General features: G+C 31.7%; 3 protein-coding genes across 20 annotated transcripts; all 3 read left to right on the forward strand.

Moving 5' to 3' along the window:
* The first annotated feature begins 5,587 nt into the window (after window positions 1-5,587).
* Window positions 5,588-6,657, forward strand: LOC100816826 (fasciclin-like arabinogalactan protein 10). The gene has a single exon (XM_003526402.4). It carries the CDS (start codon window positions 5,805-5,807, stop codon window positions 6,522-6,524), a length of 720 nt encoding a protein of 239 aa, XP_003526450.1. The 5' UTR covers window positions 5,588-5,804; the 3' UTR covers window positions 6,525-6,657.
* Window positions 6,658-11,092: 4,435 nt separating this feature from the next.
* On the forward strand, window positions 11,093-15,177 carry LOC100800661 (uncharacterized). Of its 15 annotated transcripts, none has more exons than XM_041016329.1 (6): window positions 11,093-11,355; window positions 12,693-12,754; window positions 12,838-13,510; window positions 13,649-13,751; window positions 14,536-14,572; window positions 14,678-15,177. In XM_041016329.1, the coding sequence occupies exons 3-5, from the start codon at window positions 12,883-12,885 to the stop codon at window positions 14,570-14,572; spliced, it is 768 nt and encodes a 255-aa protein (XP_040872263.1). In that variant the 5' UTR covers window positions 11,093-11,355; window positions 12,693-12,754; window positions 12,838-12,882; the 3' UTR covers window positions 14,678-15,177. The 15 variants fall into 15 exon arrangements, with proteins under 15 accessions (XP_040872263.1, XP_040872261.1, XP_040872262.1 ...); XM_041016328.1 differs by having other exon boundaries at window positions 11,096-11,355; window positions 14,768-15,177; XM_041016327.1 differs by having other exon boundaries at window positions 11,095-11,355; window positions 14,536-15,177.
* Window positions 15,178-17,258: 2,081 nt separating this feature from the next.
* LOC100801201 (protein KAKU4) lies at window positions 17,259-25,231 on the forward strand. 4 transcript variants are annotated; one of them, XM_006581343.4, is made up of 13 exons: window positions 17,259-17,763; window positions 18,191-18,255; window positions 18,808-18,884; window positions 19,764-19,876; window positions 19,949-20,085; window positions 20,253-20,426; window positions 20,897-21,164; window positions 21,301-21,380; window positions 21,486-21,513; window positions 21,851-21,917; window positions 22,244-22,329; window positions 24,057-24,156; window positions 24,533-25,231. In XM_006581343.4, the coding sequence occupies exons 1-13, from the start codon at window positions 17,481-17,483 to the stop codon at window positions 24,861-24,863; spliced, it is 1,809 nt and encodes a 602-aa protein (XP_006581406.1). In that variant the 5' UTR covers window positions 17,259-17,480; the 3' UTR covers window positions 24,864-25,231. The 4 variants fall into 4 exon arrangements, with proteins under 4 accessions (XP_006581406.1, XP_006581408.1, XP_006581407.1 ...); XM_006581345.4 differs by having other exon boundaries at window positions 18,817-18,884; XM_006581344.4 differs by having other exon boundaries at window positions 17,262-17,763; window positions 19,955-20,085.
* The last annotated feature ends 465 nt before the right edge of the window (window positions 25,232-25,696 follow it).

Consider the following 25,696-nt stretch of genomic DNA (forward strand, 5'->3'; position numbering starts at 1 on the left):
ATTGGGGTAACGTGAAAATGGTGTTATGAAATACCGTAGTTCTACCAGTAGTAATTTTTACTATTTCTTAGTGGAAACTTAGATTGTAAGACATATTATTTAAATAACTTGTAATAAAAAATTGTACACAATTGATTCCTTTATTTGAGTTTGACTTAGAGTCTTAGAGATTACTTAAATCTATGTGTATATACCTATTTTGTGTTCCTGATAAAAATTGTATATAATTTATTGATTTATTTGAGTTTGACTTGGACATTTAAACTAATACTTATATTGTTCCTAATAAAATTGATTCGTTTATTTGAGCTTTTGCACATTTTAAATCTAAGGTTATATACTTATATTTTTCCGCAAGTCTTTTACCTATTTGAGAAAATTTTAATAAGTATTAAGTTTCTAAATTTATAAATTGTTTTCTTTAATCACATTTTTGCTAAAGTTTATGTTTCATTCGGCATATTATTTTTTTAAAAAAAATTGAGACCTATGAATAATTAAACCAGTGATCTAGTCCCTGAGTTATTTTAAAAAAAATAATTAAATTTCTGAAGTTAACAGAGTCCTAATAGGAATGTGATAAGAAATAATTAAAAATTTTAAGGAATTAATTATAAACTTTAAAATATAATAATTTATTTAAATTTTAAATAATTAAGAGACTTATAGATTATTTTAATCTAAATTTAATTCATTCAACTTATTTATAGTTTAATTATTTTTTGTTTATCATATTTTCTTTAAATTATTTGTTGTTTATTAAATTATTACTTTAATATATACTTGTATATTAAAAAATAAAGTAAAATAATAATAAACTATATATAATTTTATATTATGCATTTGCTGCAGTATTTAAAATATATTTTTTCAACACAATATTTGTTATTAAGTGAAATTTATACGAAGTTCACTAAGAAGTATAATCCGCCTTACTTATTTTTTATATGAATTTTATCTAATAAAAAAATGTTAAAAAAGTATATTAAAAGATGCTGTTAATTAACGTTCTAATTGTTTTCCTCTCTGCATTTTCAAATATATCGAATGTACCAAAAATAAATAAATCGAAGCACTAATAAAGCACATAAAATTATATGCACAAGTGCCAGGGGTTCAAATATTTTGGGGAACATTTTACGAAGATATACTCGGTGGAAGCCATAAACAAGTATATATAATTTCACTTTACCTAATAGCATAGGTTCATGTTTCAAGTGTCGGGGTTCAAACCTTTTTTTCCTCTTACGTTACAGCTAAGAAAAAGAAAACTGCCATAACAGAACAATTATCAATAAGAATGAATTTAAATTATGAAAAGCTAAAATTCCAAAAGATACATAATATATTTTTTGATACACCCGAGCAAAGCCCCTAGGACCAATTAAGTAACATAACCAGGGAATGGCAACTTTATGCTACGATGCAGAAGGAGATTTTAATGATATCATGACTTAGATAACAAGATATAATAAATTTGTGAGTAATTATGTGTAATTAGTATATTAACTTATATTATTAATATTATGTAAATTAATTTGTTTTTAGTCTAGATATAATATTAGGAGTTTTATTTAGATAATCAATCTGTATAGTTCAATCTTAGAAGATTTTATTGTAATTCTTTTATATATATTTATACTTTAGCAAAATATAAAATATAAAACATAATTATTTCGTGATATAATCATTTATGGTATTAGAATTGAAATTTGGTGACAATTAATCATTATGAAGAGAAGACTCTTAAGAATGAGTCTCATAAATAATAAGAAGAACATAAGATGGTGAGGAAAACTTCATCACCGTATAAATTGAATTCCAATGACCTGAGAATTGGACAAGGAAAAGTGCGAACCCCTATGAGAAAATAGAACTCATCCCTTTGTCCACCCGTTTCAATTAACGTCTTCGAAATTCGGTCATACATAACACATAACTTATTAGTGATTTAAACAACACATTTCAATTCATCCATCATATGTGAAACAAGTGCAAATACTAGAATATCATAAGAAGACAGTTCAAGTTTAACTGAACTTACTAGAGAAAAGTGAGAACTTACAAAATTGATGGTTTGTATTTCATGGACTTGTGGCACAAATAATTAGGACATCCTTTTTTGAAAATCACCTAGTTAATTCTTGAGGTTGAAAAACACAAGATAACAATTTAGTAAATAAAACATGTGAAGTCTGTTTTAGAACCAAACAAGATTGAGAGAAATTTCCTTTGAGTGAACAAAAATCCAGTAGTGATTTATGGGGATCATATAGAACTCCTTTTACTTGTGCTGCTTTTTATTTCCTGACAATAGTCGATGATTATTCACACAATGCTTGTTTTTTTGCCACTCCTCTTGGTGACGTTGGATGTGTACCTGTGAAACATGTTATCTGCTATGCAGTCCATGTCGTTAGCATTTTGCTCCGGCACCTGCTGGTACGTTGTTGATGATGATGATGAAGAGGTTGAGGAAGACACAGATTCGAATTTGGCGAATGTGTTCAATGCTAGGAACAACCGAATTCTCGTTGTTGGTGGGTTTGTCAGTGTTGAGGTTAACGTGGTTCTCAGAGAAAGAAATGGGAGTGGCGTGCAGGGGAGAATGGCCATGTATAACGTTGGTGTTGTTGGGTTTTGCTGAGGGGTGGGTGTAGTCAAGCATTTGAAAAGTGTGACACATGGCATTCGAGGTTTGTTGTTACGTGGCCAGTTGCTACCGTATGCCTATCCATGTACTTACTCCTACGTATTTTTTTTTATGAATTTTTTAATTAACTAAACATGTAATTAATTGTGAAACAATTTATCATTTTTATTAATAATTAATATATTTTGTAATTAAAATTGAATTAATTAGATATAAATTATCTTTATTAACATTAATTAAATCAAATTATGATATTAATTTGTATCATATTTAATTTGATTATAATTAAAAAGGAGGAGAAGAAAATAGTGCAAGAGAGAAAGAGAAATGGGGTGGAGTGTTATGATAGAGAAGTGAGAGAGTAAAGGAGAAGGATTGTTGAAAGGGTAATTAAGAAAAAGAAAGATAAAATGATTAAATTATTACGGTTAGTAGTGTCAATACTAATTTAAATGATTAGGTGTTACCTTATCGAACAAGACCAATTCCAAGCTCAAACGACCCAGCCTCCAAAATACAAAAATTATAATGGGCCATTTTATTCAAAATTAAAAAAAGTTTTTTTAAAAACACATAAATTTTTCTTCTTAAAAAAAGTATAAAAAAAAGCAGTTATTTTTTTCTCCTTTGAAATCAAAACAGACCAAAAAGTAAAAAAAAAATTACTTATTTTATTATTTTATACAAATGAATTTAAACAAATGATTGTGCAACACCTAATGTTTTTTAAACATAAACTAATGCAGCTGCCTAGCTAAGAATAAGAGAAAGGGCTCGCTATTGCGTTGGCTCTTAACATAAACTAATGTCCCACCTACCCTGATCATACGAATTGGCTAGCTGTTGTAGTTCGTTGGCCCTTTACATTGCGTGTTTCTGTGCATTTAATGGTTGAAGCTCTTTACAAACTCTCAATCCCTGTTATGTGTTCTTCAGTCAACGTATCTATTCTATCAAGAGTAATAAAAGAAGATTCTATTTCCACGTACATGTGAAGATTCTAAGTAATATTTTCCCTCTTTCTTTCAACATCTGATTTATCTTTTAGAATAAAGTTTTGTAGACATTGTTTTTAAACACAACAAATTAAAAATTAACCAACGCATATCCTTAGATATAACAAATCAAAAATTGACATGCGTGAAAAAAAAAATATATATCAACAAGTCAGCATTTTTTTGGTTTGGTTTCTGTCGCTGCTCCTGGATGCACCGTCTCTCTCCGTGTTGCCTCCGTTGACAAAATCAGTAACCACACACCACTGTAGATCATGGCAGTCTTCCGGCGAGTTATGAAATTGGTCAGGGTTCACAATCGCAAGCAGCGGGACAGGTCCCTTATCTCCGCCGCCCTCTTCCCCACCATCTTTGTCTCTTTCTTCGAAATTTACTGCCAAAGCACTCTCATCTGTGATCGCCGACTTGTCAGAGCTCCAACGCAAACTTGGACCTTCTTCTTTCCTTTTGCTGGAAACGTTGCTTGCTAGCAGATAGATCAATGAGATAAATGGTGTGACTCGTTGATTTTTGTGAATGAGGTGGGTTAGTATTTAAATGAGACTTTCTCTATCTTTTAGTTGAATGTTTAGGTCACACAGTTGTTAACAGTTTTTTTTTTTTTTAAGATTTTCCTATCTAATCTTGAGACTGTTGTTAACATACTATGGTATCTTTTTTTGGATATGATCCTAATAATTTTTAGAAAACAACTATATTAATATTAAATATATATAAATATTTTAATCATCTATTTATTTTACACAAATAACTATTTATAATATTTAAAATTATTTTTTCTCAAAATAGAATAACATGAATAATAAAACTCTCTTTTTAAGTATGTTATGTTACAAACTCAGGACTTGATGACACTATCTTTTAATTTTTTATAATATTTTCATATTTACATTGAAAAAATTATTTATATGATTAGTATACTTTAATTAACTTCTTAAAGAAGTTTATATTTTCTAAAAAATAAAAAATTATTAACATGCTTAACAACATAAATTTAAAAATATTATTTATTCTTAATTTTTTTTAATTATTTCTTTAAAATAACCTAAATAAAACATATATTAAGATGACTTGAAAGATGAATTAATAAAATGATTAAAGTGTGAAATAAAGAAAATACATATGCAACATTTTTGAATAATTTTATTATGAATAGTTTCAATTTAGTTTTGTGTTTGAAGCTAAACTTTTATATACCAATTATTCTATCTAGGACATAGATTCATTTGTAAGGTTAAAAACACAAAAGGAAGTGCTTCAGAAGAATCTTACATGCATGCGATGGTGAAAATTGGTCAAGATATCGGCATGCTTGATCTGATTAAAAAATAAGGAACTCAATCACAAAAAAATAGTTCAATAATCATCTAACTAAAAATGGTCAAATTAAAGAAAACAAAATAGGTTGAATATACAAGACTTCTTTGCATTGGTTGCGCATGAAGTGCAAAATGAAGATGCATGGACATTTGGGTTTCAGATAATTTCACATGCATGTTTGTAAAAAAATAAAACTCATTTATAATTAAGTTTAAGTTTAAAGTTTGTTAAAAAAAAATGAAGATGGACACTTGGGTATCGGGTTTCGGGTTTCTGATAGCCCTTTGCATGAGAGAAAAGGAAGAACGGACGCTCAACATGCATGTTGGTAAAAGAATAAATTAACATGAGAGAAGATAATTTTGTTGAGACGGTCACGACTGGTTGAAAAGATACAAACAAAAATATAACATAACATTATTCTGCAGTTTTTCTAGTCAAAAGAATTATTCTGCGATTCTTGCTGATCTGCTAATCGGTTGAGACATTTTCGTTAAATATTTAGCATCGCATCACGATCCACCAATAAATACTCGTTTTACATGCTTATATTATTATATCCCTCGTCATGCACGTACGTTTCATTACACAAACCATGCTTGACCAACCAAAACCTCCATCAAAAATAGCAATGATCACCCAGATAGAGTCTTTCGCTCCCAAATTTGACTCCAACTAAAAATAACCTTCAATTGATCCCACAGAACCCCTATAAATACCCAACACAACAATCCCATACATTTTCATCATCCAGATTGGTTTCGGATATAAACAATAAAACAGAAGAGAAGGAAAAAAAAGTAAAAAAAAATAAAATGGGTTACACAAGATCTTCTCTTCTGTCCGTGGCTCTTGTCTTGGCATTCTGTTCAAGCATTCAGGGTTTGGACATCACCAAATTGTTGGGCGAATATCCCGAATATGCACAGTTCAACAAATACCTAACTGAAACCAAGCTGGCGGACCAAATCAACAGCCGTAACGCCGTTACAGTCCTTGCCCTTGACGACGCCGCAATGGCTTCCCTCTCCGGCAAGTCGCAAGACGCCGTTAAGGCCATCCTTAGCACCCATGTGCTCGTCAACTTCTACGACGAGAAGAAGCTGATGGAAGCCGAAGGTAGTCGCACCAAGGTCGAAACCCTATTCCAATCCTCCGGTGTCGCCAAGCCCAACCAGGGTTACATCTACGTGGCGCTCATCAACGAGGGGGAGATTGCGTTCGGTTCCGCCGCCGCCGCACCGAATGCACCTTTCGAGGTTGTGCTTGTGAGGTCCGTGACGAGCCAACCCGACACCGTTTCGGTTCTTCAGGTTAGCAAGCCTATCGTTGCACCTGGCGTTGAATCTGCGGCAGCAGCAGCGACATCTGCTACGGTGCCACTTGCAACAACCGCCGCCGACGGTGCCGGTGATAACATTGCACAGTCACCTTCTGCTTTGGCACCAGGTCCCAGCAGCGATGCTTCCCGCGTCTACATGGGACTCTTTGGTGCTGCTTCCGCCATCGCTTCCCTCGTGATGCTCGCTCTCTAAATGACGAGAAAATTAATTAAGATAAACAATGCTGTTAATTATCACGGATGAGGAGATGTTAATTATTGCGAAAACGCTTGTTTATGATGATGTTAGTCTGTTGATGGGATTCGTTCTTTGATCTGATTGAATATTCTTTCTATGTTTCTAACTTCTAACTCTCTCTTTCTCTATCTATCGTATCACCCTGTTTTACTTCAACGCAAAAGAGATAATAAAAGTTGTTTCATATAAGGTATATAAAAAATATTATCGTACAAAATAGAGAATAAAGTAAATGCATTTTATATAAATATGCAGATCAATATAATTATACTAACCAATAAACTGAGAGAACCCGATTAAAGAATTAAAAATTGAATGAAAAAGTTAGCATTTAGTGTTACTAATATATTTTCCGTGTACTTTTTAATGAAAATTTTTTTTTATCAAATTTTTAAAACAAATTAAAGGTCCTGCTTGGCAAGATCATTTTACAGTATGGTTGTAAATGCTAACAAGTGGAATGCTAGCTAGCAGCACTCTCCCTTCCATACTATTTCTATATTTAATTATAATTTATTAAAAATTATTAATTTTGATAAATTTATTTTTTATTAAATGAAAAACAAAATTAAATATATAAAAATGATAATTTCTAATAAATTATTATCAATTATAAAGAGAATCCTTAAAAATAAGATTTTTAAAATCAGAATCGGTAAAGCCATTTGTTTAAAGTTCAAAGGTTAAAACTAGGTTGAAGTACCATAGTTCAACCGATAATAATTAAATAATAATTTTAAATGTTTAATATAATGTATTAATGTTGAATTATTAAAAATATGCACACATCAAAATAACCAACCGTCTAAACATTTAGTAATGAACCTACACACAAAATAATATTTAAACAAAATAATAATATAAAAAAAATGAAAAGTGAACTTACAAAATTCTAAATATGAACCACAGGTCTTTACAAATTAATTGTAATAAAGAGTTCTTTTTATATAAACTGTAATAAAGAGTTAATAGGTGTCAAGTGTCAAGGATAGACCAAAAATCAAAAAGCTACTTTTACCTTTCAAGCTCGAAAGCTACGTGAAAGAAAAGATACTAAATGACAGTGAAAAATAAAATTTCGTGATTTATGACTTGCTATTTCAGCTGTTGATTGACATTGAAAAAATAAAAAACACATAGCAAAAGCAGTGAAATATTTAATTGAGAACTAAACACTCCAAAATTCAAAAGCCACAACACAGGGGCAAGCAGAGGAGACGAGGCAGCGGTGCCATGGCGGCTCCATATTGCAGGCAAAGGTAGAAGATGGCCCGTGTGGTGGTTCCGACGAAGAGGGAGACTGGTCTTTTCTATGATAGATCTTTGCTAGTGAGGAAAGAAAAGATCTTGACGGATTTTAATAACTCTTTATCGGTTTTCGATCGAAAAGATCTTTGCTAGTGAGGGTCTTTTCTACTAAATCAGACGGATTCTATCAGCCCGTTTTGAAACGAAAAACCGTCGATTTTCATCGGTTTTTGATCGATTTAAACGGTTTTGACCGGTTTATTAATCTATCGGTTTTGTAGTCATATCAGACCGGACACCTAACTGGTTAAATCAGTCAAACCAATCGCCCATTCCGATTTTAATAACTTGCCGGAAAAAGAATGTCAAGAAGTGTCAACTAACATTTTTCTCATGCAAACAATGCCTCGAGAGAACTTGGTAAGAAAATAAATGTAAACAAAAAATATGTATTGAATGGAGAACATAAAGATGTTGAAAAGGGATATTTCATAAATTTTAGTTATCGATCAAATCAGTGTATAGTAATTTACATTGATAATATGGCTATGAAAAAAATGTTGCCTGCATAATTTTTTTCAATATACACACAAGTACAACTCTTATGTGAAGTTCTGACTATAAAAAAGCTATCAACCAAAAAGTTCCTTTCAATTAGATAAGAATAATTTTCTTAATTAATTACGAGTACATCTTCAATGAGATGATATGATGATGTGATTAAATAGAGGAAAAATAAAGGACTTAAATATATTTTTTATGTCCGAAAAATATATTATTTTTAGATTATTATCTCATTTTATTAAGTGATGACATAACACTTTATCTATCACGTTATCAAACCTTATTATTAATATGTCATTGTCATTGAGGCAAAAATAATTATATATCATCAATCCAATAAAAAAACAAAAATAAATGCTACAACAACTTTAACAAATCAAATTTGATCCCAGATTTGATGTGTGGGTGCCCGATGTCCATTTGATGCATTTCTAGCATAAATAATGTGGGAGTGATTGATTCCTTAAATCAAAACCCACCAGAAAAAATGAAAATGCAAGCAAAAAAAGCATCATTAAGTGAGCTAGAGCTATTTAAGTTAGGCATGATATCTTATGTATCCTCTAAAAATGATCCTATTATATTAAATTCTCCGAAGATTTTGTTACAAATAAATGTGTATGATAGAGATATAATTTATTATGTTATTAATTTTAATAAAAAATGGTTATTTATTTTATTATCATATTTTTTTATTAAATTGTTAATTTGAATTTTTTTTATTAGAATTAGATACTTGTTATCATAATAGAGATTATAATTAAATTATGATAACAAGAAAAAAATTATAATAATTTTAATCTAAATTATTTTTGGTTGTAAAAATATAATAAATAAGACATTAATAATTTAGATAGATCAATATATATGTAATGATATTTATTAAATAAAAATTAATAGATCTTATTTATTAAATTACATATATAGATGATGTGCATGTAGATGTTATAATTGAAATGACTCAATTGAGAATTTCCAATGGTTTAATATTATCTTAATATATCAATATGAATATCTCAAGAAAAAATGTAATAGTTTCATTTAACCTAAAATTATCATAATAATTAATAAGTTATTTATTATATTTTAATCTCGAACACCTAATATTTTAGGGTACTAGTTGAATGAATATTAGACATGATTAAATGCTTGTAGAATCAATTATTCATAAAAAAAAGGAGTCCATTAAATATTGGTAATGAGTTTGAACTCTAATATAATTAAGATCATGATCAAAACAATTTAATGAAAGAAAAAAAATTTGAGTTTGATAGTAATACAATACTCTAATGTTAACATTGAGCTATAAATAATATAAACAAATATTACATGATTCCTCTATTAATTCTTGAAGGTAAAAAAATGTTATTTCATGTTACTCGAATCTTAAAGAGTTATTGGATGCTTACCTTGATTAATAATACATACTTTGATTAATAAATTAATTATAATAAAGTTAGTCTCAATTTAGTATTGAACTAGAGTCATACATAAATGAGTATTTTAATATTTAGAAAAGAAAATAATTTATTTAATAATTAAATTAAAAAAATTAATTTAATCAAATCAATATTTTAGTGGAATATTATTATATTATTTATTAGCACCAAACATATAATTAATATAAAAATATATTATTTTATAAATGTGAAAGTTGTCCACCAAATAATAATAAAATTCTATTGTTATATATCATAATCAAATCATGTAATTAGTTATAATATATAATTATGTGATTATTTGAAAATTATATTTGTCTTATATAAGGAAGTTTCTTAAGATAAAATATGAGTTAATTTTTATTTTTAAATATAAAAATAAAAATATAAAAAATAAATTTAAATAAAATCTCTTAATTTTAAAAAAGATCTAATTTCATATCTCTTTAATATTATAAATAATTTTTTTACATTGTTGAAAAAAAATCATTATTTTAAAAACACACATCCAAATATACAAATCATTCTTTCCTATCTATTATTATTGTAATATACTTTAAATGAAAAATAAATTTTAATTTTCCGGTGCAAATATTATGAACACTTATATCATAACAATCGGTTTTACCCACTAAAAATGATATCTTATGTGCGCAATGGAATGATATTAATTGAATTTTTTTCAATTTACAAGAAAGAATTAACTTCATAGGCATATTACTCAGTTACATAACACGTGGAGGTGAATCAAGACTATACAACAATTTATTGTCTTACATGTTAGAAATATCGACTTCTATTTCCCCTTGATAAAATATAAATAAAATTGACTTCTAGACAACAACTTGGCCTGTCAGTTCAAAGCGTGTGATGTGATGAGCCTTTGCTAGGCTAAGACGTGTGGACTTATTGGATCAATGAATAATCCAGAATAATAATACATATTATATATAGTGGACAAACTTATTTAAACTTAAAACAAATAATTTAAAAATACGTATTTTTTTAAATATTTATTTAATAAATAAATAGGATTTGTTATTCAAAACAAATAAAAAATAATTTTTTAAGCACAGTTCAGACAAAATGTTGCAGAGATTTTTAGAAACCTTGTTGGTCTTTTCTAGTTTGGATGAGAAGAAGCAAGGAGAAATGAATCTTGTTGGTCTTTCTTCTCCTTCTATCAAATACAAACTAAGTTACCTAAGTAGCACACGCTTATGGTAATTAACTAATTACTAATTAGTTCCGGACATTGAAAAGGGCATTTACGTCATTGGGGCTGAACTTAGTGTACCACGACAACCTTTACTTATGTTTATTTTCTTTCTCTCTCTAACATGCGTGCGTAGCTGTTGGAATTTGTATATGCTACCTAACCTCATACTTTCCCTAACTGCAATTAATCTGCATTTGCACGAACCTAACCTACTATCGAAAGTCGAAACATCCCCTGTCACTTTGACTCAACTCACACACCAATCTCCATATCCCTACCAATTTTCCCTATTCACTCATCAATTTTCTCGTATCAGGTCAGCTTCTACCTTTTCTCAATGTCACATTTCTCCTTTCCTATTTTTACTTTATTTTTGTCTCCTCTTCGATTTATGTTTAACCACACTGGTTAGGGCTAGCAATTGACATTTTCTTTTCCCTCTAATATATGAATAAATTTATAATGCGATTTTTTGTTCATTTGAATCTAACAGTTCTATAATTTATCGGCCGTACCTGTTGTTTCAGATTGGTCAACTTGGTTATTGATGTACGATCCTATTGATTTTTTTTTTATATATATTTTTTAATCTTCTTGTTAAGAAGGCCTACTGAGTTATTCTTGCCTTGTTAATTAGAGGATGTTATGTTGATCTGATTATTTTGTTTGATATAAATATTTAGTTATTCGCTAATCTAATTTAAGGAGTGGGTGATATATGATATATCTAGTGTATCTGATGAGCTCTAGATGCACCGTTATGTGTTTTTTTTGGATTGTGTCTGAAAACCAGTTCGTGTTAATAAGTTAGTATCAGGTTGCCAATTGACCTCATTTTCATCTGATTTTTTTAGTTTCGACTGATTTATTTTCTGGAAACAGCCTTTCCAGCTTGCAGTGATAAAGGCTGTTTACTTCTACCTAGTGGGAGTGTTCTGAATTAGGCCACCCATTTATATATTGTGTCAATAATTATGATAGTTTGTATCAAAAGATGCAAATCCTTCGAAGAGTTTATGAAAATAGTGTGTTTGTTTGGTTTAAAGGAGGGGGAGGGGAAGGGAAGGATGAAGGAAGGGGCTCCTTCTTTGGTCCATAAGGAGAGGAAAGGGAAAAAATGGCAACCTCGTGCTATAAATGTCCCGCTGCTGAGGTCTAGGAAGGGCCAGACTCTTTATGTATCCATAGTAGGCTGCCTTACCTTGCATTTGCAAGAGGATGATTCCATGACACAAATCAATGACCTCTAAGTCACACAGAAGCACATCAAACCGTTGTACATAGGAGGAGAGGAAAGGGAAAATAAAATAATTTATTATTATACACTCACAGCAGACAAATAAAATCATTCGAATCAAGTATTCAAACCAAGGACAATTAGTTTGTACAGTCAACAAACTTTTAGTATTTTTCCTCCCCTTTAAGTCCTCCTATGTTTGGAGGGAGGGCAAAAATGGGTGGGAAGGGATTTTGGTCCTCTTACTTTCCTTCCCATCATTCCATTCTCCTCTAACCAAACACCATGTTAGTGTTACAAATAAAATTCTTGTTGGGTTTATAATTTCCCTGAATTTAAAATTTTAGATCATGTTTACCATATACTTGTGTATTGTTGGTTCCAAGCTAAATTCAAATTTTGTCTTCTTTTCTTAGGCTTGATCTGAAATCCAGGATTGCTACTTAGGTTTGCATCAATATAATCTGACAAGAGAATAGTAAGGAGCATGCCATAGACTATACAAACACACACTGCTGATTATTTATTTACTTGATGTAAGTGGCCTGTGCTTGGTTTCAGATTTTGTGGTAGTGTAGTCCAACTGTCCAACTTAGAGCAGGCAGCATGGAGGATATTCTGTTGGATACCAGGTGGGAAGATGTAATCTGCCCCATATGCTTGGAAGTCCCTCATAATAGTGTGCTCCTTCAGTGTTCATCTTATGATAAGGGGTGTCGTTCTTTTGTATGTGACACAAGTCAGTTGCACTCAAATTGCTTGGATCGTTTTAAAAGCACACATAGCATGCCATCCTCTTCAACATATGATTCAACCTCCCAAATGTCTGATGCAAATTCCATGGCAAATAGTGAGTCAGTGGTATCTGATTGTCAATACAAGCTGAGTTGTCCGTTGTGTAGAGGTGATGTTTTTGGGTGGATTATTGTTGATAAAGCTCGTGTGCATCTTGATGAGAAGAAGCGTTGCTGTGAAGAGGAGCAATGTGCATTTATTGGAAGTTACTCCGAGCTACAAAAACATGCTCAACTGGAACACCCTCATGCTTGTCCATCGAAAATTGATCCTGTCCGACAGCTTGATTGGAAAAATTTTCAGCAGTCATCTGAGATCATAGATGTTTTGAGCACTATTCATTCAGAAATTCCACGGGGAGTGGTCTTGGGAGATTATGTGATTGAATATGGGGATGATGACAGTGCAGATGAGTTTGAGGACTTCCCTGGAGATGAAGGTAACTGGTGGACCTCTTGTATTTTGTATCATGCCTTCAATAACTTTAGAAGTTCTAGAAACCGAAGAAGGACAAGAGTTGGTGATCAAAGTAGGGTTAATCGCCATTTAAGTTCTGATACTTCAAATTCTGATGAAGGTTCTGTAGCATCTGTAGAGTATGGCGAGTATAGGCTAGATGAGATTGATGATGATTTTGTTAGTACAATTGGCCACTTGAGAGGTGGAAGTGGTTTTCGCAGGTGGGTAGTACATTTCCATCCTTTGTTCTTTCTTTTCTTTTCAGTTTTGACATTTCTATTGATATTCTGATGAGTTTTTAAGGCTAAAACTGAGTTTATATGAAGCTAACAAACATCCCAAGAAATCGATTTTTCTCTGATTCCATGTTGAACATCACCCATCACCCTGATATGTCTACCCGTCTTTAGCCACCTAGAATCAAATTCTTTATATTTAGACATTTGAATGTTAATAATCTAATTTAACATCTTGACTCTTGAGGGGATATGTCATTATCATTACTGCAAAGGATATATTATCTATACATACCTCCTCCAAGGCATACTAACTGGAAAAGAAATCATAATCTCTATCATTTATTAACTATTAGCAATCTGGTATATGTTGTTACTTGTTATATATGTGCATTTTTTCAGAATACCCTTTTTTGTTATTCAATACATTATGTTCTTCCTGTTGTATTTTCAGATAATGGTGAGCTATTTTTACTGTCTTTTCTTTTTGGACGTTTATCTTAGAAGCTAGCCATATAGAATGGCTAATTTTCTCATAGCCTTTAAGAATGAGATTTAAACTGAATTTAAGTGATTGAACAGTATCATTTTTCCAGAATTCAATGTGATTTGGCAATCAATATTGAGATTTGAGAGTGACTGTGTTTGAATAGACTTACCAGGGGGATTTAGTGTGTTGTTTGGTTTTTTTAATCATAACGCCAAGTTTGTTGTGCTCATGTAAAAGTAATATATTATATTTTAATACTTTAAGTTGTCCTATTTGCAGATCGCGGAGACGTCATTCTCGCTCCAATGACAATTAGGTAAGTTATGTCTACAAATAACCTTCATTGTCCTTTCTGTTATTGTATGAAGTTTGTGACGACTTTAAACTGGATACTGATAGTATATTTCTTTCTGACTTGAAGTATGAGGTAGCAGTGGTGAGACCCTGGTATTTTGAGCTCTTTTGTTTTATTCCCTTTAATGTACTTATTAATTTTCAAGTGTTGGAGCAGTATTTGAACTGAAGGAAGCAGAATGAGAGGAAGAGATACACTCAACATAGAAACCAGTGTGATCTTGATGCAGCTGGTGTGACAACTCGCAAAGGTTACATTTAGGTCATCTAATGCATTTGTGATAACTTGAGGGATCAACATTACAAGATTGATAGTTGAATGTGGATTATATTCCAAGTTTCTGTTATGCTTACCATTAACTACCATTTAGTATGCTAGCCATTGGGAGCCTGTTAATTTACTCCTGTGCCACCAAAGTGATTCCGCTAGCTTTATGCTCTGTAGAACAATGAATTACTTCTTTTCCTTGTATATATAGCCGCTTAGTTGTGATGTATTATAATGATTCTAAAGTAGGGATGTTTCCATGTCACTGAATAAAACTTTTGTTTTTTTTTCCTCCCCCATTTTGATCCACGTAACTTAGGGTTCATGTGGATAGATTTAATAAAAAGTATGATATTTTTTATGAAAAATCTTTTTAAAAATATTAAAACTATTTTATGATAGAAAATAGATTATGTATTATCATACAATTACAAATTACCAGGTATGGAAGTTTGTTAAACTACTTTATATTGGTAGTGCATAATTCTTAAAATTTTAAACAATATATGTTAAATTTGGGAAATGTCCCTATTTTATAGTTTGATTTTTTTTAGAGTACTTTTAAGAAGAGCAAAACTCTAGACACAAAAGAAAAATAAATGGTTTTTTTTTAGTTCTTCAGCACAAAATTAAAAGAAAAGAAAACTCATCTAAACATATTAAAATATACTGTAAAAGTATTTTTTAATCTAGAAACATATTCAAGACAAGCACATAGCCTTTGTTCAGTTTTGAGAAGAAAAAGAAAAAAGAAAACAAATAGAAGAGAAAGAAAAAAGAGTAGTACATTTTTAGATTATTTAAATTAATAAAAATAAAAGGAAAAGATAAAGAAATGTCAGGTACCTCTAGCATGTATAATTGGTTTGGAGGGAAAAAAAAGAGAGGAAAATCTAGTCATATTAATCGCTGATTTAAACTGGTAAAATGTAAAATAATATAATTAGAAGAAAGAATGGTTTTATTTTGTTTATTATAAAAGACTCTCCATCTATTCCCGTATTTTTTTTTTCTAAATAAATTGAGAAGGATCTTGTGTCGTGCCTCACATGCGGAAATGGAATATATGGCTAATGGTTGTACAAAAGTAATTCGACTCCATGACAGATGCACACGCCCTTTGGGTCTATGGTTCATGTTTTTTGGGATTGTCAATATGCTGCAACTTATGGATGTCGTTTTCCCCTCCTCCATCCATTCAAAGCTTCTAGACCTAGGATCTAGGATCTTCCCCAATAGTTGCATACTAATTACCTTATTTTTTTTAAATCACTCTAATTAGAATATTTGACTTTTCAGTTACACAAAAAATATTCAAACAAACTTTGGATAATTTTAAAATATTTAAAGTATATTAACAAAAACCGTCTTCTATCTATTTTAATATGTTATTCCGTTATAATATTTTGTCCGGAATTGCTTTCATATTATTAAGCAATTTTCATTGCTTTCTCTCCTTTGAGTCCTTTAAAATCGAAGGATTATTTATTCTTCCTTCTTCTCTGCTCCTCTTATTCTTCTTTTCATTTTCAGTTCTAATAATTAACTCATATTTCATACATTGTCGTGTGTTCGAAGACACTTTTTTTGTTTAAAAACTCACAAGTCAATCATTCTATAGCCATCTATGAAAATAAGGAGTCAAAAACCAAGAAAGTAACTGAACACGAAGACAAAGATAGGAAGAAACATGAATTTGGTGACTTTTTTTTATGAACCAACATTACACAAAAGTGTGGCCGTTGGTTCCAATTTTTATCGTCCTTTGAAGGATCAATTATTTAGCATTTTTATAGTGCCTTATTCTTTTTGTCTAGGATTATAAATTATAAATATTTATTTATGAAAAAAAATTGAAATTAATAGACATACACTTTTCCTATAATTTTTGTCATACTATCTATCAATTAATCTAAAATAAACTTTTCTTATGATCTTTAAAAAAATTATTATAAAAATTAACAAATTTAACAATAATAGAGTTTGATTGGATAAAAATATAAACAACGTTTACATTCAACTATTTTCTCAAACAATTTTGCTTGAGCCAACATTTACATTAATATTTAAATTATTTGTTATAATTCTAAAATATAATTTATATATTGAAGATTTATTATAAAATTTAATCATAATAATGTATATATTAAAAATATTTATTTTATAAATTTAATTTTAATTATATAAAAATAAACCTCATTCTTTTAGCGATCGTCAATTTTTTTTCTGATTATAATTCTATTGAAAAAAGCTGTAACACACAAATTTATTCCCGAAAGATACCTTTGAACTTTAGCCTCCAACGGAAAATAAAATAAAATAAAAGACCCTACACGAGCATATACTTTTTTTTTTTCTATTTAAAAATCACAAGAGGCAACATTTTTCCTGGCCCACACAACACACACTGACGATAAAAACAAATATTAAAAGAAAAAAGTTAAAAATAAAAAACGCAATAAACTGAAGATAACCGCTACAACAATCAAACTCGGCGTCTGTTTCTGGGAAATAAGAAGAGAAGAGTGAAGTTAAGTGGTGTTTTTGGAACTGAAAATTTGAACTCTGCAACGAAAACAGAAGCACTTTCCCACGTGCTTCGATGGCTTCCGTTCCCGGATCTCGATCCGCCGGCAAAATTGTCCGCACGCGCCGGAGCGCAGCCGCAAGGAGTCGCACCCCCTACGACCGCCCCGCGCCGCCGCCGCCGCCGCCGGAGCCTCCGAGCCCTAATTGGATCTCTCGTTTCGTTATCTCTCCCTCGCGTTTCATTGCTTCTGGCGCCGGAAAAATCTTCTCCTCTGTTTTGGATCTCGATAATTCTCCTTCTGATTCTTCCTCTGCTACGTCTTCTCATTCCTCTTCCGCTAACGATTCCGATGCTGGTAATGATTTCTATTCAATGTATACGCACTTTTGTTACTGTTATACTGTTTTACTTGAACTACTAGGGTTTCTGTACTTTCTGGCTTTAATTTCGTTAATATAGGGATTTTGTTTTATGTTGAGTATGTGGAGTAACAGAGCTTTTGTATGCTGACTTTATTTTAATTTGACTTTAGTTGATCTAGGTTTGGTAGATCTAGTAGTCGAGGTAGGTGGTGCCTTGTAATTAAAGTGCTTGATTGGGTTTGAAAAATTGACGAAGTTGGGTGAATGTGTTATGTCTTTTAAATTTAGCGTTGAGTATGGGTCATGCTCATGGTCATGGTCGTGCTTTGTTGAAAAAACAAAATATATATGCCCTTTGGTTTTGGCCTGTTGCTATAGCTGTCCCCTTCTAAAAGATGTGCCTGGTGCTTAATTTTGCAGAGGAAGTTGGTACTTTCGATGATGAAAATGATAACCCTTCTGAAGGTGATGTGGCATTGAGCAAGGTAGTTGACTCTCTGTTATGTTGTTCTGTTCTTGAGATTTAAGGCTTTTTTTATGTTTATTCTAGGAAGTAGGTATTTTCAATTGTTTTTGTTGGTTTGTAATGCATCTGTATAAATTATGAATGCTAATTTTTCTTTGTTTTCTTTTGGTTGGGAAATTGACGTGCTTTTACTTATTATGCATGCAATGCATGTTGACACATGAACTCACATGACTCTGTTCTTAATATTTCCTCTTAGACAACTTGTTGTTCCACTAACTTATGGGCCTTTGGTAATTTTAGAAGTCTTCACTCCTTCCTCTTAGACAACTTTGTTGTTTCACAAACTTATGGGCCTTTGGTAACTTTCTGAAGCATTAATCATTTTTAGAAATGCATGGGCTTTTGACAGTACTGTAGAATGTAGATTATGTTTCCATTCAGTTACAGTTTTGATCGATGGTTTCTTGTGTTCATGAATCCCCTGGTTTCGTTTAATAGCATTGCACATTTTTATTGATATCTGTGATGAAAGTATGGGACATCTGAACTGATCAATTTTTCTGTGAAGGGGCTCCAGCCATGTGTTGGGAATAGCAAAAGCAAGCATATGATTGAGCAACTACTTATGAAGGAGTCATTCTCAAGGTACTGAAGAATTATATTAATTACAAGTTTAAAATGTGGATATTTCCTTTGTTGTTTTTTACTTTTTTACCCTTGTTTTAGAATATGATAATTGGTTGGAAAGTTGTTGATACTCTTTTGTCAACAATGTAATTTCCTGTAGTTAAATAAAATCACACTATATGTAATTATGTATGCATCCTGGTTTTAGGGCTATCTATTATTTTCCATAGAGTTGTATTTAAACTTAGCAGTAATTTTAGCCTCTAAAATAATTCTTACATAGTTATCTATTTGTATACCATGATTACCATCCAGAATCCCTGATGCTAGTTTTCAAATCATAGAAGGCAATTCTGAATTTTTAAATTTATAGCAATACTCAGCGTTGTTTGACTTCAAAATTTCCTCCATTCATATACTATCTTGGTGATTTTAACTTGCCTAAGTTTGGGAACTATAAAAAAATAAGCATTAACCCAGGCCAGACAAAGAACATGATCATGTAAAGTGTGCTATGCTGCATATATCAGCGATGGATTTGACTCCTCTAATATGAGGCATACACTTTAGAAGGTGAAGTGCAAAGTTATAACTGATTCAATCAATGGTTGATATTGTGATAAAATATATACACATGTATAACAAACTATAAAGTTGTTAAAATCTCAACTGTTGATTTATTTATTTATCAGTCAACAGATATACGACCCTTACCTTATAAAGTGCACCCATCATGTTAGAATAGCTGAATACATCAATGCTTTGGACTAAACTTTTTAGACCTTTAGCTATATATGTTGTATAAACTTTAGAGAGTGGAACTGCATTTATGGATACATAAACTGTTTCCTCTAGTTGTTCGGTATAAGATTCTAATAGAGTGTAATATTTGATCAGGGAAGAATGTGATAGGCTGATAAAAATAATAAGATCAAGAGTGGTAGATCCTGCAAATGATGATGATGGGGATAAGAGGCCAACGGATATACCCAACAAGATTTTTGGAAGTGGTACTCTCTACAGACTTAACTCAGTTTTAACATATTACTGTTTCCTGACCATGGAGTCTAATTATTTCTTAGATACAGATTCACCTGAGCTCCATAGTGCTGCCATTATGGAGGCAAAGAAATGGCTGCGGGAAAAGAAGTCAGGTTTAGATACAAATTCAGATATAGGTTATGGAAGTCCTAGTTTGAATTTGGTTGCATTACCACAAGTTAGTAACTTTCTCTCTCTCAGTTTGTGGAGAAACATATATTGATGTTTCAACGTTGTACATGCTATCTCATCTCCTTCCCCTTTTCCCTTCGTATAATGTATATCATGGTAATATGATTTCAGATTAATGGTTTGTTTTTACCTGTATACCTGGTTGATATGCAGGACCCCAAAGATGAAGGATCACCAGTGGATGTGGCTAAGTTGTATATGCGCACACGCCCTCCATGGGCATCACCTTCCATAGACCATACTAAACCTCAAACACCATCTGGAATTCAGCTATTTAAAGAAGAAACACCATATCTATTTGGCAACAATTCTACACCACCCTCCAAGGTGCCATTTTTTATTTTTTGGAACTCGCATATATATCTTATTGGTGTTTTTTTTGTTAGCTAATTTTGTTTTCAAACTAGGATTTTTACCTATATGTCATTTACTTTACTGGAAATTTTATTTAGAATATTGGGTTCTACATTTTGAGCAGATATTGCTGGCACGAGGCATAGTTAAACCAGAAAAATTATTATTACTAAAATTCATGAACTTAAAATTTTGAAAACTAATACAGTTGTTGCAATACAAAGTAAATTATGTGATATGCCTTAATTATTTTTACCAGAGGATTTATGTTTTCCTTTTTCACCATTTAGCTGCCTTAATTATTTTATTATGGTATGTGATGTGCCTTGATAGAATTTCTCATGTTCTGGAATATCATTTGTCATTTGGGTTGATTGGGTTACAATATTCAGATGTTGTGTTGATGGATTGTTTTATTTGGGCTGGCTGATACTGGAATGCAGTTGAAAAGGGATTCTGCTGCTACTGGTTCATGGAGTATTCAGGATGAAATACGAAGAGTAAGATCCAGGGCAACAGAGGATTTGCTTAGATCACTTCCATCCTCAAAAATTGATTGGTCTGCATTTGCCATGGAGAATAAAAATAATGTAAACTCTTCAGCTATTGAAAATATTGGAGCTAGTTTGGGAGAGAGAGTACACAATTCAACAAATTTAGTGGATGCATCTGCGAACTTGGCCAGAGGATTAGGTTCTCAGGTCTCTCCAGGTATGATTCTACTGCTTTAGGAGGCCTGTTGGTTTATTCTGATGATAAATTTTTTTATTGGTAAAACATATTTATTCCTTAAAACATATAGAGCCTCTTGGTTATTTACTCATTTAACTTCATTTCCCTTCTTCAGATTTGGATAGTAAACTAGATGAGTTCCAACCTGAATCTGTGCTGTCTAATCCAGTTAACATTAATTTTGAACAGAATCAGGTGTGCATCTGAACTGAAGTTTATATAACAACCCCCCTTCATTCAAGGATTTTAAAGATAAACTCTATTTCATGCCTAACACAATTCTCTTTTCTTTTTTCCAAGGGCTCTGTTGCTGTTCAGCAGACCAGAGGTAACGCAACTGCTGACTATGACAATATACCTAATATGTTAGTCAAATATGTTTTAGAATCAAAACCATTTGTTAATTATCAATGCTTTTGCTTTTGAGATACTCAGGAGAATTATAATTGGGCAATTTGGCATACATGTTATTTACTAATTGTTATTATTCGAGCAGACAAGTATGATTTAACTACTTACATGTATAAATCCATTGTTCTTTGTGTTAACGGAACCTGACTAGCAGATAAAGTTCTTTTTCATGTATTGTACAATAGTTTTGTTCCACTGTCTCTCAGTAGAAGTTTTACAATTTTACTTAGCTTATGAAAATCCATGCCACATAGGTACACAAGATGGCGGCGAAATAACTACTTCAGGACTAAGAGATGGGTCCTCGGATGATATGCACAGGTTAGAGTATTTCTATCATGTTGTCATTTCTTTTCAATAAAGTTGTGCTGGTCTATTTCGTCAGGTTAAGTGTTTTCTCATTTACTTTCTGACATTACCTTATTCTCCCTTGTCACCCCGACTTTATCTTATACAATGCATATAAGGTCCTCAATAATCTCTAGTTTGCTGAATTTTTAACTTTCCTCAATAATCTCTAGTTTGATCTGTCAATGTCTATGATTACCAAGTGTCCCATGTACAGAGATTTGGTCAAGCTTTTTGTATGAATTCAGGCCCTGTGTCTTATTTGTTTTCTAATTTTAGCATTTTTCTGAATGTAACAGGGATGGCGGTCTGGTTAAAGTCAATGGCATCAGTGACACAAATGGGCCTGGTCATCAGCTAGATTCTGTTGAAGAAACTAGAGAAGGTATGAATCAGTTCCTTTGGCTGTCTTATGATCAGAAAACATGCTTGGTTGATGTAATGTGCTATTTGCAACTTATATAGTCACAGTTGTTAATAATGCTATTGTGAGATACTATAGCGTTTAGCAGTGCACCATGGACCATTGCACAATGCCTAGTGTTTACTTTTGAAACCTTGAAATCACTGGTGTCTTCTCATAGCATTAGTATCTGCTAGTGAAGCTCAGAGAAATTGTGCAATTCATGTGGCTTTCTGTGTTGAATCTGGCTGAAAATTGAGTAAACACAACTCCATAACTCCCATAAGCTAGGGGACTATCTGACTATTGTAGGCCTTTGACATCCCCAGAGTGTTTGGATTGTTGGTGGAGGCTTGTAGTCCTTCATTCAGGTTAAAGTAATTCATTCAATGTTTTGTTGCAATGTGCAATGCATGCAGAGAAATTTCATCCTTTTTTTATTTCTGTACTTTGGGAAATCACAACTTATGATTGTGATTTGTGATGTCTCACTGGCCCTTCTTGCAGTGTTTTGTAGCCCTGATCATCTCACTTGGGGTTTTGTGGGGACAGGAGTTAATTATTATAATAGAACACCAATTGATAGAGTAATAAAATAATATTAAACACTGAAATCACACACATTACAGCAAAACACTTGCTGTCCCAGAGATGAAAATCTCCTATTACACAAATACAACTATACACTTGTTGTCCCAGAGAAAGATGTCTCCTACAGAGAGTTTCTCTGTCCACAAATCACAAATAACTTCACATTGCCTAATTACACAATATACTATCAGATATATACTCATATATAACAGCCGACAGTTTTTCTACACATAACCACTATTCTGCAATTTCCAACACAACTGTTTTCTAACGCAATTATTTGAGCTTCTAATACAGAATTAGTTTCTAAAACAGTCATTTTCTACACAAAGCTGTCCCTGACTCTCAGTTTCTGTCATTTTAGATATTACTTTTAGAAATAATTTTCTTTTTTGTGATTTTATGCAACAGTTGTATATATATTACTTAGTATTGCACCAAATAGTCCAACCATAGTTGTTTTAATTCTAGGCATTACCAAACAATGTTCATTTTTGTCTTTAAAATTACAGTTTACTACCATATAAACTAAAATAAAATGACTGGCTGTCAATTTCAAGGATTAAAATGATATTTTTATAATTTTAAGAATTAAATTGACCAATGCTTGTAATTTTAGGGACTATTTTGTGTGTGTGTATTATGCACTGTATTTCAAAATAGATGTGTTTTTCATATTTACTGTGTTTATTGCTGCCAGTGCACTATTCTTCTAAAAATTATATGGGTAGTATAAGCTTCCTTGAGTTTTGTACTAGTTCATTGTGTTCATATTCTCTCTGTTAGAATTTCCACATAACCAAACCTTTATTCACTTATTGTTACTCACTTTAGGTCTTGAGTTTGCCCTTTAGCTAGGGCATGATCCACGCATTTTATGAGGAGTATGATTGGATCCAATTTTATTGTTTCTTGATTAAATATGTTATGCATTTTCATAAGGATATGTTTACATAAATCAGGGTGGTAATCTACAGAATCTTGCATGTGTTGATAGATTTATGGTGTTTTCCCCTTGTTCGGTTATGATAATTTTCCCCCTTGTGTTCTAGAGTTTAAATATTTAAGTCAGCATTAATTAGTTTTCATTTTTATGCTGATCCTTCATTTGAATGCAGCAATAAATTCTAGATTACAAGATAGTAACCACTTAGTAATCAAAGAGAAGGTTAGAGCAGAAGATGCATTAGCAAATGGTTTTCCCTCTTCAGAGCCAAGGTAAATTTATGGTTCACTGGCTTTTCTTTGATGTTGAATGTTCTCAATGTAAAACCTATTTATATATAACCTAGGTGCCTTTTGCTTTTAGTTAATCAGTGGAGTGTAAATTTGTGGATTAAATTTTACTTTTACGTTCATCATGCTACTAAGTTAATTTCATTAGTCATTACCAAATAGCCATGATTCTCTGTTGGTAACCTTACTTCCTCAATTGCTAAATTTGGAATGAACAATTTTTTATTTGACTTCAAATATATGGCCAAATCAACTGACTTTTCCCCCCCAGCTGTCTGGGAAAGGAAACCCTTCTTTTCTTATTCCAGTTATCTAAATAGGAAATTTAAATTAATTCTGCCATTTTCCTGTTTGCTAGTTTCAATCCAGGGCAGGTTATTGAACAGAGCACAAAAACATTGGACAACAAACCTAATACGACTGATTCAAGTCAGGAAAGGACAGCTCAGGGTCTTGAGCAAGAGGAGTGTCAGACGTTGCGTGAATCAGCGGAGGTGCCTGATGTGATTGGGGACGACTCCGTTGCTGGCGGTGTTGTCTCTGGTTCACAGAACAGTTCCAGTGTGTATGAGGTTCAGCCGGGTGTAGAATCAGGCTTGTCAACCACACCAACTAGCATTGCTAAGCAAAAGGGAAGAAGAATTGCAACCAGATACAACAGAAGGGGCAGGGGCAAGGGTGTCAAATGATGCCTGTTGTATTATGTATGTTAAATTGTAAGTCACTGTTAGCTTAGAAAGTATAGGGATTCTGCAGGTCATTTGTTGTGAGATTAATAATATTCACGAATGAGTCTACGTCAACTTAGACAGGTTTATTTTTTTCTTTCATTTGTTCTCTTTTTTTTTGGTGATTACGTTCAGGGAAATCAGGTTCAGGAATTGGAAATGTATTTGCTGTATAAATAGTTAAATTAGCGACATTTTTTTTTTACCTAGTTAACTAGGTAACATGGATTTATGACATGCACGAACATGTGCAGCCTGAATGGTAACACTGGTCCTTGCACTAGCATTCTCTATGAGGCTCCTCTAGTGAATCATAATATTTTGTAACATCAAAGTACTCGAATTAGTTTGAGTTTGATGACTAGAAAGGTTTTTGTATGCATCGCTTTGGAATCAGGAATTTATAATGAGGATTTACGCACATTGTTTAACTTAAATTCTCAGGTACATAGTTTGGTTTACCAGGTTTAAGAGGAAAGGTTAATAAAAAGAAAATAAGATAATGACTTAAATAATCTTTTCGTTCATATGAAATAGTTTTTTTAGTCGATATTTCATTGTGGTTATTGAAAGATTATCACTAATTCCTAAATATAATATTTTAGATAATAATTTGTAACTATCCCTAAAAAACAATTAACTGATGGATTTAAAGTTTGGAGTTTAGTATGCATTGTTAGTGTAAAAGAATTTAAACTACAGATTAGTTAGAATTTGTGTTTTGTGATTGTTAAAGTCAGACAAGTTTGTCCATATTGGTTTGAGTGTTAATTTTGAATTTAAACTTTATGGAA

This window comes from Glycine max, chromosome 6 (genome assembly GCF_000004515.6).
Source record: "Glycine max cultivar Williams 82 chromosome 6, Glycine_max_v4.0, whole genome shotgun sequence".
NCBI lineage: Eukaryota > Viridiplantae > Streptophyta > Magnoliopsida > Fabales > Fabaceae > Glycine > Glycine max.

Coding starts and splice junctions, on each gene's coding strand:
- LOC100800661 (XM_014776228.3), top strand. CDS start 12,883: ATGGAGGATATTCTGTTGGATACCAGGTGGGAAGATGTAATCTGCCCC. Junction 13,752..14,535: donor GGTGGAAGTGGTTTTCGCAG/GTGGGTAGTACA, acceptor TCCTATTTGCAG/ATCGCGGAGACGTCATTCTC.
- LOC100801201 (XM_006581343.4), top strand. CDS start 17,481: ATGGCTTCCGTTCCCGGATCTCGATCCGCCGGCAAAATTGTCCGCACG. Junction 19,877..19,948: donor CAACAAGATTTTTGGAAGTG/GTACTCTCTACA, acceptor ATTATTTCTTAG/ATACAGATTCACCTGAGCTC. Junction 21,918..22,243: donor TCCTCGGATGATATGCACAG/GTTAGAGTATTT, acceptor TGAATGTAACAG/GGATGGCGGTCTGGTTAAAG.
- LOC100816826 (XM_003526402.4), top strand. CDS start 5,805: ATGGGTTACACAAGATCTTCTCTTCTGTCCGTGGCTCTTGTCTTGGCA.